At 37.5% G+C, this 14,672-nt stretch overlaps 1 protein-coding gene across 2 annotated transcripts in view; it reads right to left on the bottom strand.

Annotated features, from left to right (window-relative positions):
• Epg5 (ectopic P-granules 5 autophagy tethering factor) overlaps positions 1-14,672 on the bottom strand; it is an 89,739-nt gene that overhangs the window by 53,573 nt on the left and 21,494 nt on the right. For both annotated transcript variants that reach the window (XM_090353174.1, XM_090353175.1), the window contains exons 10-15: positions 12,682-12,837; positions 9,598-9,755; positions 5,203-5,357; positions 4,023-4,163; positions 2,802-2,966; positions 1,522-1,641 (exon numbers count right to left, since the gene is read on the bottom strand). In XM_090353174.1, the coding sequence (XP_090209300.1) occupies positions 1,522-1,641; positions 2,802-2,966; positions 4,023-4,163; positions 5,203-5,357; positions 9,598-9,755; positions 12,682-12,837 (895 nt within the window). The remainder of the gene's footprint in view (positions 1-1,521; positions 1,642-2,801; positions 2,967-4,022; positions 4,164-5,202; positions 5,358-9,597; positions 9,756-12,681; positions 12,838-14,672) is intronic.

Here is a 14,672-nt window from a genome sequence, read left to right as displayed (position 1 = left end):
GGTGTGCGGCATGAACTCTGGGCCTGAGCACTGTCCCTCAGCTCTTCAGCTCAAGGATACTGCCCTATCCCTTGAGCCACAGCCCCACTTCTGGTTTTCTAGTGATTATTTTGAGATAAGAGTCTCTGGGTCTTTAGTCTGGCTTTGAACCATGATCCTCAGATCTCAGCTTCCTGAGTAGCTAGGATTACAGGCGTGAGCAACCACGCTCAGCTCAACTCAAATTCTTTTATAACATTAACACAAAAGGGTATATTTTAAAGAAAAAAATGTTAATTAGCAAGATAGAAATGCTTTATTTTAGTATATATTATATACAGTACTTATCGGCACATATAATATTCTGTTCTGATTGATTAATTTTGAATCTGCTGTGTGACATGCACATTAGGTATACAATTACACAAAGAAAGATACTGTTTTGAAAAGAATTTGCTGATGGTACATATTTTCAAACAAATTTTTGGCATTCAGAAACACAAGAAAAAGTAATACCAATCTTATAAAGTCATACTTTCTTCGGGCTAAAGTGACATAATAAATTTGTTGAAGATTTGTACATCATTTAATATTCAAGCACTTTTCAGAATTTCTAACACATTCAATAAGAAGAGGCTAATTATTGTCCAATGTATAAAATTTACCTAATTTGCTTTATTGCTGAAGATGAATTATTTTGTGAACATGAAATACAAGCAGTTGTATTTAAAATTTAACAAAATGTCTTTTAATAATTGACAGTATGTAAAATCATTACTGAGATCATGTCCATGACGCAGAAAAAAATCTTTCCTCTTATCTCTTTTGTTTGCTGAAAAAAATGGTAAGATGAGAATATTTTTCTTTAATTTTGGCCAGTCTTGGCACTTGAACTCAGGGCCTATGCACTATCCTTGAGCTTACTCCAGGCTAGCACTCTACCATTTGAGCCAGAGCACTACTTCTGGCTTTTTCTGGGTGTGTGGTACCAAGGAATCAAACCCAGGGCTTTGTGAATGCTAGGCAAGCACTGTACCAATAGGCCATACTCCTAGCTCCAAGATGAAATTTCTTTTGGAGTAAAATGTAACCAGATTTAAAACTTAACATTATTAAAACAATTTCTCTCTTTCCATAATGTCTTCCACTTTTTTCATTGTGAGTATTTTGGTATTCTACAGAGATAATCAGTCTATGTCAAGTGCAGTGGTGTTCTCCTGTAACCTAGTATTCAGGAAAACAAAGTAGAATTTTCGGACAATCTGAGTACTCAGCCAGTTTTAGCGTGGCTTACACAGAATGACCACGTCCAAAAGAACATCAATAACAACAACAACAAAAAAAAACTATCAAATCAAACTGAATCAAAAACAAACATTAAGGTTATAAAAATACTTCATTCATTTAGCCTCCTCTTAAAGAAAATTTTTTATTCAGCCACCGAAGTCTACTTGAATATCTTAAATTGTCAGAAACATTCTTTAAAAACCTGGGATTGATAGGATAACTTCATCTTCCTAGGGAAAAGATCTCAGCATGTACCTGCTTCATACTTTCAGAAATAAGCCCAGCATATGGCTTCTGTACAAAATACTTCTGATACGCCTCAAGAACCATTAAGGCCACGTCAGCATGAACTGCTTGATCCAGATGTAGGGTACCCTTTAAATGAAATAATTAAAATACATGGCTGTAATTTCTTTTAATAATATTGCTTAAAATCAAATTTGCAGCATAAACATATCTTGTATATAGAAGCTAAATGTTAGAGAATGGTAATAAGGGGAAAAGAAAGACAGAAACACATGGGAACATGGTTGGTTGTGAGGCTTTATCTCTGGGCTTAGGTGCTGTCCCTGAGCTCTTCAGCTGAAGGCTAGTGCGCTACCAGTGAGCCACAGCAACACCTTCAGTTTTCTAGTGGTTAGCTGGAGATAAGAGTCCCCTGGACTTTCATGCCCGGGCTGGCTTTGAACCATGCTCCTCAGATCTGAGCCTTCTGAGTAGCTAGGATTACAGGCATGAGCCACTGGCACTGGCTCACACACAATCTTGATAGCTAAAGAACAAACAATTATAGTTCCAAGATAAGTTGAAACCTGACTCATCCCCCATTTCAGCCTAAAAGGTGTGTGCGAATGCAATACCTCACCCCACTCAGAATATACAAAGACTTTATGTCATAAGGATATTATCACAAGTTAAAAAACGTTTATAATTAAAAACAGGGGGTCTAGAGGTACAGTGTTTGCCTAGCATGCACTAAGACCCGGGTTTGACTCCTCAGTAACACATACACAGAAAAAAAGCCAGAAGTGGTACTGTGGCTCAAGTGGTAGGGGCCTATCCTTGAGAATGTCCAAGGACAGTGGTTAGGCCCTGAGCTCAAGCCAAGGACTGGCAAAGAAGAGAAAGAAAGGAAGAAAAGAAGAAAGGAAGAAAGGAAGAGAGAGAGAGAGAGAGAGAGAGAGAGAGAGAGAGAGAGAGAGAGAGAGAGAGAGGGAGGGAGGGAGGGAAGGAGAGAGGGAGAGGGAGAGGGAGAGAGGGAGCTGTCTACCCACACCAATCACTTTGAATGGTCCAAGAATGTGGGAAGTACCTAAATGGCGTTTGGCGGAAAAGAGGCTCCCCAACCCAATTTAGAGGATGAGATTTCTGCAAAACAGAAGAAACAAATCCTAACCTCTGACACAGCTAAAAAAAACTTGTACACCTTGTAAATTTAATTTCTATTAATTATTTACTAATGCTTCAAGAAAATGCTTCCTTAAAATAAACGCATATAGAGCCACCTCTTGCTTGGGAATAATTTTATAACATACCTGTTCAGCAAATCCCCAATTCAGTCCTTCTAAAACAACACAGGCCAGTTTATTCTTCACCACTGTGAGGTTGTAATTCAATAACCAGTCTCGAATCACCGCTATCTCAGAGGCAGAAGGTCGCCAAAGATACAAAGGCAATTCTTTAAACAAGTATAAAGAAACCTTAAAGGAAGACAGTAACAATTAAAACTCAGGACTGACTTGTACAAGGCAGTATTATGACAGTACATTAGTGAATACTTGCAAAAAAAAAATTTTTCTCCAAAATTTTTAAACATGTGAAATGGAACTCATAGATAAGGAAATAAAAGGAGTATTCCAACTTATGTATCACCAAAGGCATACATAGCATTTCACTTGTAAAGGTCAATTTTATTTATATGGTTGTTTGCTTTTTGAGGTCATGGGGCTTGAAATCAGAGCCTGCGTGCTGTCCCTGAATAGTTTTGCTCAAGGCTAGTACTCTATAGCTTTTAGCCACAACTCCAATTCCAGTTTTTAAGTGGCTAATTGGAGATAAGAATCTCATGGAAACATCTCTGCAAACTGCAGTCAGGACCATTTAAAAAAAAAAAAAAAAAAAAAAAGACTGCTAAAGAAACGTTGTAGTAAGTGACAGAAATAAGCTACATCTGTGTCATAGTCAACTTAATTACTGCTTCTAATTTTGTATCTCACTGATTTCACTAAGCCTTTTTTACCCCAGTCTTGGGGCTTGAACTCAGGGCCTGACCACTGTCATAGGTCTTTCTCCAAGCTAGTGCTCTACCACTTGGGCCACAGTACCACTTCCACCTTTTTCAGTATATGTGGTACCAAGGAATCAAACCCAGGGCTTTGTGCATGCTAAGCAAGCACTCTACCACTAGGCCACGCCCCCGGCCCACACTAAGCCTTTCTTAAAGTTAGTTTCTTCCAATCTAAATAAACTATGATTAATGGACCATATAAAATTAAAGTAAAAATGTGCTATTGAAGAAAGCAGAAAAGTCAATCGCGAGCCAGGACAAAAACAGTCACTCATTTTTATAAGCAGTAATAATAATCCCAAATTAGCATGATACATGGCTGAGTGCCTGGCACACGATAACAATAAACATTAATTCTTTTCACCCTGTTGTACCTTTAAATGGCATGGTTCTTCCTATTTTTGCCTCTGTTCTATTACTTTACAATTAAAAACAGAAAAAAAAAGGCAACAGCAATCAATGTTCTTACCATTCCAACCCGGTCAATGGTCTCTTGAACTCTATCCAGCAGTACAGAAATTACGTAAGGGTGAACAGCTGTGATGGCCCCCAAAAGCTCTCGACCAACCTTTGAGAATGTCTCTCTGGTAGACAAGGTGACATAAGATACCTAAGTGAAAAAAGAGTTGGGAACAGAGATGATAATATCAATTATCAAAATTTTTCCATAGTTTTCTCAAGAAAAATAAGATGTCATGAATCTCAGTTTATGTTTAAAAAATAAAAGACATCAGAACATCCAACAGCAAACTACTCTTAAGCTACAAGGAAGGAAAGAGAATACTGGAAAAATGTCAACTCTTTAGAAGAATGAATTTAACTGCTAAATTAAAAAAATATGCCTAATCCTAGCTACTCAGGAGGCTCAGATCTGAGGATTTCAGTTCAAAGCCAGCCTGGGCACAACAGTCCATGAGACTCTTATCTCCAATTAACTACCAGTAAACCAGAAGTGGCATTGTGACTCAAGTGTTAGAGCGCTAGCCTTGAGTTGAAGAGCTCAGGGACAGCTCCCAGACCCTAAGTTCCATTCCCACAACAGACAATACATAAATCTACAGATAGATAGATAGATAGATAGATAGATAGATAGATAGATAGATAGATCCTAGCAAAACCTGATAGTACTTGGATTTAGTCACAGTTACTTGAAACAGTAAGGCGGGTGGTTGCTGGACAGTAAGTAGTTCAAGGCCAACCTGAGCAATGTAACAGTATCCTACTTCAAAAAGAAAAAGTGTATCCCAAAGTTTTCATTAGCAATTTAGAAGTCTTTTCAGTGTAAAATTTTTTACCTAAGAGTAATCAGAGGAAAATTATTGCTTCAACTACATACACGGAAGGTCAAAATTAATTTCTTGAGGGGGCAATACTGGGGATTATAGTCAGTACTTCCTGCTTGCTAGACAAATGTTCTATTACACGAACCATTCCCCCAGTCCTTCTACTTTCACTTTGTTTTTCATATATGATCTCCTGCTTTTCCCTGGTCTGTGTTGGATTTCAATCCTCCTATCTCAACCTCCTTAGTTATAATTTACATGTTCCACCAAACTCAAACCTCTAATAAGTGATATTTTTTAAAAGCAATCCCACAAGAATTAATGGATGGACTAAAAGAAAATGTTTTTGAAACTACATATTCTCACCTCATATATCTCCAGAACAATAATTTTTATGAAGTCTTCATCCACGTTGTTTCTTCTGGCCTGAGCCATCTGAGCAAAGGTAGTGAGAAGGCAAATCTCTTCTGAGCTATTCATTGAAGAAAGACACTTTTCAAACTTCTCAAAATGCTCTGGGTCTACAAATTCATATCAGGAAAATTAAAGTACAGAAAGAATAAATTTGTATACTTTGATTACTCTTCCAAAAAAAAAGGAGACTACAAAATCTAAAAATTTCTTAGAAATAAAAGGTCTTTCTTAGCTTCAAAATAGCTTCTTAAATATAATCAGGAAGCATTGGGTATACAGATATTGAGTCCTAGCTCTTCTTGATATGGTAACGGAAATATAAGCATAACTATATAGACATAAAAACCTATGACTCTATAGACATGTTTTATTTCATAAATTAATGTTCCTATGACATACAAACCCTTAGCCTAATTTTGATTAAGTTCTAAATACTAAGTCCCAGTGATTGTAAATAAGAGATTCCCTTCTTGAACACATGTTCGTTAAACTTGTCATTTAAAATATGATGTAAAAATCAATGTTAATAAATTCTTTAATAAAATATACACACATATATATATATAAAATTAGGAAGTTGGAACAGGTGAGTCCAATCAATTCTAAATAGAATGTAACCTAAGCCTTATGTGTCTTAAAAAAGGTTAAGACTAATGACAAGCCAATGGTGAAGTGCTTTGTTATATTAGTACTTTACATACACTATTACTGTCATTAGGTGTACCTTCAAAAAAAGCAGGACTAGCACCAGGTGAGGTGGCTCACACTTGGAATCCTAGCAACTCATGAGGCTGAGATCTGAGGTTCAAAGCCAGCCTGAGCACTAAAAAGTCCCTGAGACCCTTCTCTCCAATTAACCAGAAGAAAATCAGAAGTGGTACTATGGCTCAAGGGGTAGGGTGGTAGTCTTGAGAGAAGAACTCAGGGACAATGCCCAGACCCAAAGTTCAAGCTCCACGACCAACCCAAAAAATAAATAAATAAATAATAAATAATTAAAAGGTAAAATTCTCCTTGAAGACTGTGAATTCAGGCTCACATTGTCCTTATTTTAAGAGATAAATAAGAATGGTCTATAAACAAGAACTTTTAGGGTCAAAGGCTCAAGTAATAGGCAACTACTGAAAGCACTGCTTTCAGTATTTATAAAGTAAGCTTTGCATACAACCTTGATTTATTTTTGTTGTTTTTTCCTTCTAAGTAGCTAGGATCACAGGCGTAAGCCACTAGCACCTGGCTAGTGAATCTACTTGTCTATTTTATCTTTTTCTTCTGGATTCTTTGTATTTCTTTCTCTGCTTTACAAAATGCTTCTGCACTAGTCTGGTAGAGATATTTGGATTACATTATTTTCATAGCAGAAAACAAATTCAAACCACAGTACTTTAAGAAAAAATAATTCTGGTATTTGTTAAACATGGACAAAAACCTTAGGCTTCCACAAGTACCATAAAAAAGAAAAATCAAGCCTTCCAACACATTTTGGGATAGCCAGTCTATCTATGAGCTTATCTCATGAACAAACATTTGAAAAATAAAACTAGCTGCTTGTAAGTTCTTAAATCCCATTAATATTCTGGTACATCTTCTATCAGGACTCTTGCTGTTTTTTTCATATATTTTTATTGTAATTAATAGAAGGGTTACATTATATTTGCCAGATAGAAGGTGCATTAATTCACATACATTGATACCCTTTCTCATGTCTTGGTCCCCATTTCCCTCCCCCCCACCCTCATCCCTCATCTTGTTTTTCCCCCTTCCCTATACAATTTCAAATAACCAAATACAACTATATTCAATATATCAGGTAACAAAGTGAGATATTGTAACAATATGAGATAACCAAGGGACAGAAAAAGAGATGAGAGATAACATAGTACATTAAGGACAACAATCATTCATTATATGGCTTTTGTTTCTATATCCTAGAGGTCCTTTCATTTAGCGTCATACTATATGGCCTTATGTATCTAGGTTTTGCTCTACTGCAAATCTCTGCTAGGAGAGCCCAAGGTTTCTACTGATTATGATAAATGAGGGAAACCATTGAGCCTATGTTCCTTTGAGGCTGGCTTACTTCACTTAATATGATTTTTTCTAAGTCTTTCCATTTCCTAACGAATGGAGAGATGTCATTCTTTCTGACAGCCACATAGAATTCCACTGTGTACAAATACCCACATCTTGTTGATCCACTTATCAACTGAAGGGCATCTGGGTTGGTTCCATATCTTTGCTATGGTAAATAGTGCTGCAATGAACATCGTTGTGCTACTGGATTTACTCTATCCTTGTTTCTGGACAATTGGGTAAATGCCTAGTAGTGGAATTGCTGGGTGATAGGGAGCTATATGTTTAGTCTTTTGAGGAACTGCCATACTGCTTTCCATAGTGGTTGAACAAGTTTGCATTCCCACCAATGGTGTCGTAAGTGATCCCTCCTGGCCACATCCTCTCCAGCATCTGTTATTAGTTTTCTTGATCCTGGCCATTCTAACTGGAGTGAGGTGGAATCTTAGAGATGTTTTGATTTGCATTTCTTTTATGAACAGAGATGTTGAGCTTTCTTCATGTGTCTATAGGCCATTTTTGTTTCTTCTTCAGAGAAGACTCTCTTTAAGTCTTTGGCCCATCTTTTAATGGGATGGTTGTTTCTTTGGAAGTTAGTTTTGGAGTGATTCAATTTTTTGAGCTGTTGATATATTTTAGATATGAGGCCTTTGTCCATTGTATGATTGGTGAAGATCTTCTCATATGACTCTTGCTATTTTTGTATTTTATTATTTTCTGATTTTTTTTTTTGGTGGTAGTGTGGAGCAAACTCAGGGATTCCATGCACTTACTAGGGAAATATTTGATCAGATTTCTTTTTTAATGTACAGGGTAACTGTAAAATTATAACAATCATAGATCTAATTAAACAGTGTGCGTATTTTTTATTCTTAACATAAAAAAAACACCCGGCACCAGTGGCACATGCCTATACTCCTAGCTTCTCAAAAGGCTGAGATCTGAGGATCATAGTTTGAAGCCAGCCTGGGCAGAAGAAAAGTGCCCACATAAGATTCTTATCTCCAACAAACTACTCAAAAAAGAAGGAAGTGGGGTTATGGCTTAAGAGGTAGAATAGTAGCCTTGAGTACAAAGAGGCTCCAGGACATGCCCAGTATGTATAATAATTCATTGAAAGCCCCAGAACCAAAAAACAAAAACAAAAACAAAAACAAAAAAACCATGATATTTGGTTTGGTATGACATTAAAACTTAGTCTGAGCTTTTTGAAGTATATATGGTTACTTTTTCATAAAAACAATACACCTAAGATGACTCGTATTTTCCATCTGATACACACACACACACAGCAAGAAGACGTGGTACTAGTAAGAGGGGGGAAAGGTGAAAAAAAAGAGTGAATGAGAATGAATATTGTCCTCATGGTTTATTTGTATGTATTAAAATAGAAGAGTAAACCTTGGTCAAATTGTTTTAAGAAAAGGGAACTGGGGCCAGGAGTTTGGCCTAGTGGTTAAAGTGCTTGCCTAGCATGCACGAAGACCCGGGTTCGATTCCTTGGTACCACATACATAGAAAAAAGCCGGAAATGGTGCTGAGGCTCAAGTGGTAGAGCTCTAGCCTTGAGAAAGTCCAAGGACAGTGCTCAGGCCCTGAGCTCAAGCCCAGGACTGGAGAAAAAAAAAAAGAAAAGAAAAGGGAACTGAAGTTGGAGAGAATATAGAGGCTAATAAGGTTGATGGTATACATGGTATACATGTGCGGAAACTGCACTATGGAACTCCCCCCTATACAAATGTATGCAGATTCGTTATGCAATTAATTAAAAATGAAAATATATTAAAATCAAATATTAGTAGAACTAGTTACAAAGCCTTCACAGATAATACATGTTAGTCTTACTAGAATAATTTTACACATGCAAATAAATGATCCTTAAGAGCAAGAGTAGGCTGGGCGTGGTGGCTCACACCTGTAATCGTAGCTACTCAGGAAACTGAGATTTGCAGATCGTGGTTCAAAGCCAGCATGGGCACTAAAAAAAGACCATGAGACTCTTAACTCCAATTAACCACTATAAAACCGAAGTGGCTCTGTGGCTCAGGGGTAGGGTGATAGCCTTGAGTTGAAGAACTAAGGGACAGTGCCCAGGCTCAGACCAAACAAAAAAAAAAAAAAAAAAAATAGAGTAAGACTAGTATGTTTATGAATCAGTCACTGCACAAAGAAAAACATTCTCTTAGTCCTTCTACAAGCAAAGCAATAAGGCCATAGCAGAGAACTGCATGAAGGCAGTAAATGCTAGAGCTACCTGTTCAAGCACAGCCTTACCTTGGAGCTGCCTCTTGCACTCTGCTGGATGTAAGGTAGAACACAGATGCTGCAGGTTCTCAGCCTCCACTTGGTGCATGAGAAAGAATAGCTTCCAGAGCATCTGGACTGACAGTGTCCCGAAGGGCATTTCAGACATAAACAGCCAAATGCCAAGTCTTCATGTTTTAAAAAAGAAAAGGATAATTTCATTTATCAACTTTCAATACTAGGTTTGCTTCTACTTTCTTAGCAGAAAGAGCTCTCCCATAAATTTTTAAATCACATTGCTACAGCTCTTCTAACATGCTTCAGTCATAACAATAAATACTAGTAAATAGTCTATGCCACTTACTATTTCAATTGTCATTTCATATATACACATACATATACATATATATTACATTTATACATATTTATATGACACATACTCAACAGTATCACTTCCCAAAATGCTTGAGACAGAATTATCTCTGATTTGGGAAATTTTTTTGGAATTTGGAATATGTATAATAATGAGATAAGTAGATGAGACAAAATAAGCAGGAAGACTCGTTGTCTTTCATATATACTTTATACAGCCAGTCTATCACAAGGTCAAATGTAGAAGTTTCTACTTATAAAATCATGTCAATACTAAAGAGTTGCAGACTTCAGAGATTTTTGGATTAGGGATGTTGACTCTACATGTATCAACTCATTCCAACCTTACTAAAACCAAGCCAATAATTATTGGCATCTTAAATTTACTGATGAGGCCACTGAAACACAGGGAGAATACAAGAGGAAGAGTTTGTTTTTCAACCAATCATCCTTTTAAGATCTGTGTGACAAAGAAGCTGCTATACAGATGGGGATGTTTGTTGTGTATTAGTCACATGAGGTAGACATGTACACCAAGACAGACACATGTATTGTAGGTAGAAGAGAATCAAAACAATCCAGTGACTCTTCATTGATCAACATCCTTGCCCTTGGGGGGGGAGGGGAATGGTGGCTCACACCTGTAATCCTACATACTCAGGAGGCTGAGATCTGAGGATCAAGGTTCAAAGGCAGCCCTGGCTTGGCTCAAGGGTAGGCAGCAGCCTTGAACTGAAGAGCTCAAAGACAACTCCCAGGCCCAGGGGTAGGGAAGTAGCCTTTAGCTAAGAAGCTCAAGCCTCAACACACACACACACACACACACACACACACACACACACACACACACACACACACACACACACACACACACACACACACACACACACACACACACACACACAAATAGAATACAACCTGGCCCTACATTTTGCAAAGGAGTCATGAGTTTTCTCTAAGTCTCCAAGTAATTCTGTTCTTTGTCAGAAACTACACAGAAACAACCACTTACTTACATTTGAAACAAATTTTATGGTTTAAAAAAATACTTCTGGGACCGGGAGTTTGGCCTAGTGGTTAAAGTGCTTGCCTAGCATGCATGAATACCCTGGTTCGATTCCTCGGCACCACATACATACAAAAAAGCCGGAAGTGGTGCTGAGGCTCAAGTGGTAGAGCTCTAGCCTTGAGAAAGTCCAAGGACAGTGCTCAGACCCTGAGCTCAAGCCCAGGACTGGCAAAAAAAAAAAAAAAAAAAGAAAATACTTCTGTATATGATTGCAGTTTACCCTTGTAATATCCATGAAGTTAACAAAAAGTAGTATCATATCATTTCCATTTTAAAAATAAAGGAAAGTGAGACTACAAGCATTAAGTTATTTCTCAGAATACTCATAAATGGTAGACCAAGATGCAAATTTACTATAGTACACACAATAAATAAGGAACTGAGGAGGAAAGGAATGACTATAACTAGCTCAAAAGAAGGCAAAAGCAGGAAAAACACAGCAGTTCATGAGTAAAGCGAGGCTGGGTTGTGCCGGGGCCAACCGGCAGCAAACCAGGGTTCGCAGATTGGGGTTCCTGAAATAGGGGACAAGGACCAGGAAGAAAAAGAAGAGAGACAGACACACCGGGTCCGGGATGTCCGCAGTCCAGGCAAAGACTGCCGAGACTGCTGCGTTTATTTTCCACTCCCCCTTCTTCCCTCCTCCAGACCCAGGGAACCTCCAGGTGTTACATTCATATGGTAATTCTCAGGTCATTTACATAGAATAGGGCCAGAAAGCAATAAGACAACAAAACCATCGTCTGATGCAAGTCAAGGTACAGTTTGATTCCACTCTGGCTCCCAACAGGGTTGGAAGATGGCCCACATCTCCTTGTGAAATGTACAACCCTGTAGCAGAACTGCTCCTATATTCAACAGAGGCTCGGGGAAGACAGCTACAAAACCATGCCTCTGCCATTGCCATCTATATATAAAATATTCTATATATCCTAGCAGCAAAGGCAGAATAATCACAAGACAGAATTTATAGAGCCAAGACACAGAGGTCGATGGCATTCCTATATTTTAAACTCTTTTAGTAAGACTTTATCAAGAAATTATTTGCACCAGGTACTGAGTTATTTTAAGACAGAAAGAAATCTGAAAAAGAGATAATTTCAAATGAGGGAAACCTTTGAGCCTAGTTCCTTTGGGTCTGGCTTACTTAATATGATTTTTTCCAAGTCTTTCCATTTCCTTACAAACAAACCTCAGATACATAAGGCCATATAGGACAAGGCCAAATTAGGGAAATGGAAGCTTAATTATAAGTGACAGTTGTTCTTAATGTAGTATTTTTTTTTCTCTTCTCTTGTGTTGTCCTCTGGTTAATTTCATACTGTTACAGTATCTGACTTTGTTACCTGGTTTATTTGTTTATTTGAAATAGAAGGGGGGAAATGAGAGGAGGGAGGGAAATGGGGACAAAAACATGAGAAGGGGAATCAATGTATGAGAAGTAATGCACCTTCTATCTGGTGAATATAACTGTAACCCCTCTATACATTAAAATTTAAGGAGAAAGAGAAAGAGATAATTTCTACCATGGTTGGATACACTACAGATAGGAAAACTAATGCCCAAGAATTTTCCTAAGATAAGAAACAGGTAAGATAGACATCTATATTAGAAAATTTTCACTCTGAGAGTTCCTCTTTCCTTCCAGGGAAATTATGCTCTTGTAATCTTACCTTTTGGCTTTCAGCACGTGTAGGACAGCTCGCAAAAATAGCTCATCAAATTCAATCTGTAGTTTTTCCATCGAGTAAGGCTGCAAGGCCAATTCCAAACCTCTATTATGGCTCACAAATTGTGCCCAGTGGTCACTCACATAACCAAGGGTCATCCTGAACAAAAAGACAATACCACACTTTTCAACCACTCACTCAATACCAACAAATTTTTATTACATTTGAAGTATTAATGCACCCAATCTATAGTTCTAATGGTAATGGTAATGTAGGTTCTAATGCTAATGTAATGAGGAAAATGAAAACTTAACCTATGAGGAAGGCAAAGAGACAATAAAATCAAGTAGTCTGTCATGTAGTTGCAACCAACACTGAGAAAAATAGAGCAAGAGGGAAAATACAAGAGGTCTGAAAATGGAAAGACGGACAGAGATAAGGATAGGAGCAGGAGAGGCCTCACTGATGAGGGATATAGGAAATTATGCTTGGAGAATACATGGAAAATTGTGCTGCACTGGAATGTACAAGAATCTATAATGGATGCAAAGAAAAGTAGAATAATTACAACATACCAAAATAGTGATACATGTAAAAATTTATGTAGTAATGTAAAGAGTGAATAATAATGGTAGCTTTAGACTAAAATGAGAAAAGCCCAGTCCTGGCACATAGTAAATAAGATGTGATTATATGTCACACATGTGCTGAAGAACAAACTTATTGATAACCTTTTTCATAAAGCAGAATCAGAAAACAAATGACTGTGTTGACTTCTGATAATAAAAAGTAGACAGGCTTTTAGCTTTGAAAAAATTATTTTCCAGGGAGCTGGGAACATGGCCTACTGGTAAGAGTGCCTCGCATGCATGAAGCCCTGGATTCAATTCCTTCATACCACATACACAGAAAAAGCTGGAAGTGGCTCTGTGGCTCAAGTAGCAAAGCACAAACCTTGAGCAAAAAAGTGTTTAGGGACAGTGCCCAGGCCCTAGGCTCAAGCTCCAAGACTGGCAAAAAAAAAAAAAAAAAAAAAAGAAAAATTATTCTGCAAGATATCAGCCATCCTTCCTCCTACAATGTCCCTTTCCTTGCCCTCTAGCAAGACTTACTATCGATCTTAAAAGAGACCTTTAGTCTCCGCAATAACCTTGCCTGGAACAGGCTGAATGCCAACTCTTTTGTACAACTACTTAAAGATAAAAAATATATGTAATTTTAAAATTAAACTATAGAAGGGACCAAGAGTTTGGCCTCATGATAGAGTGCTTCCCTAGCATACACAAAGACTCAGGTTCGATTTCTTGGTACCACATACATAGAAAAAGCTGGAAATGGTGTTGTGGCTCAAGTGGCAGAGCTCTAGCCTTAAGAAAGCCCAAGGACAGTGCTCAGGCCCTGAGTTCAAGACTTAGGACAAGCGAAAAGAAAAAAAAAACTATAGCAATATATCTGAAAGAAATAAATTAAAATCAGTTTTTTAAAGCAAATGTGGTAATGGGGAGAATTTTTGTCATTTGTATTATACAAGTTTTGTGGTTTCTGTTGTTCTACTTGAGAGAAGAGATTAAAAAATAATAGCTTTATATGATCCAGTAAAGACACTTGAAACAAAAAGATATAAAAAATTTTTTTAAGCAGATCTCAAAATTTAGGACACTTAGTAAGACCACAAATTCATATTTCACTCAGATACTCAATAAATGCTTTCCCATTCAAACAAAATCACCACTAACTTTAAGTTTCTGAAATTTTAAACATAAAAAGGAAAAAAGCAAACAAATAAAAAGCCATGCTCACACCTGTAATCCTAGCTTCAGGAGATCTGAGGATCTCAGTTCAAAGCCAGCCCAGGTACAGAAGTCCATGAGACTCCTATCTCCATTAACCACGAGAAAACCAGAAGTCGTGCTGAGGCTCAAGTCATACAGTACTAGCCTGAGCTGAGTTCAAGACAGCACCCAGGCTCAGAGTTCAAGTCCCACAACCAACAA

The sequence above is a fragment of the Megascapheus bottae genome, chromosome 19 (genome assembly GCF_031878675.1).
Source record: "Megascapheus bottae isolate mThoBot1 chromosome 19, mThoBot2.hap1, whole genome shotgun sequence".
Taxonomy (NCBI): Eukaryota; Metazoa; Chordata; class Mammalia; order Rodentia; family Geomyidae; genus Megascapheus; species Megascapheus bottae.
Note: the sequence above shows the minus strand (reverse complement) of the source record. Positions and strands in the feature narration are given on the sequence as shown.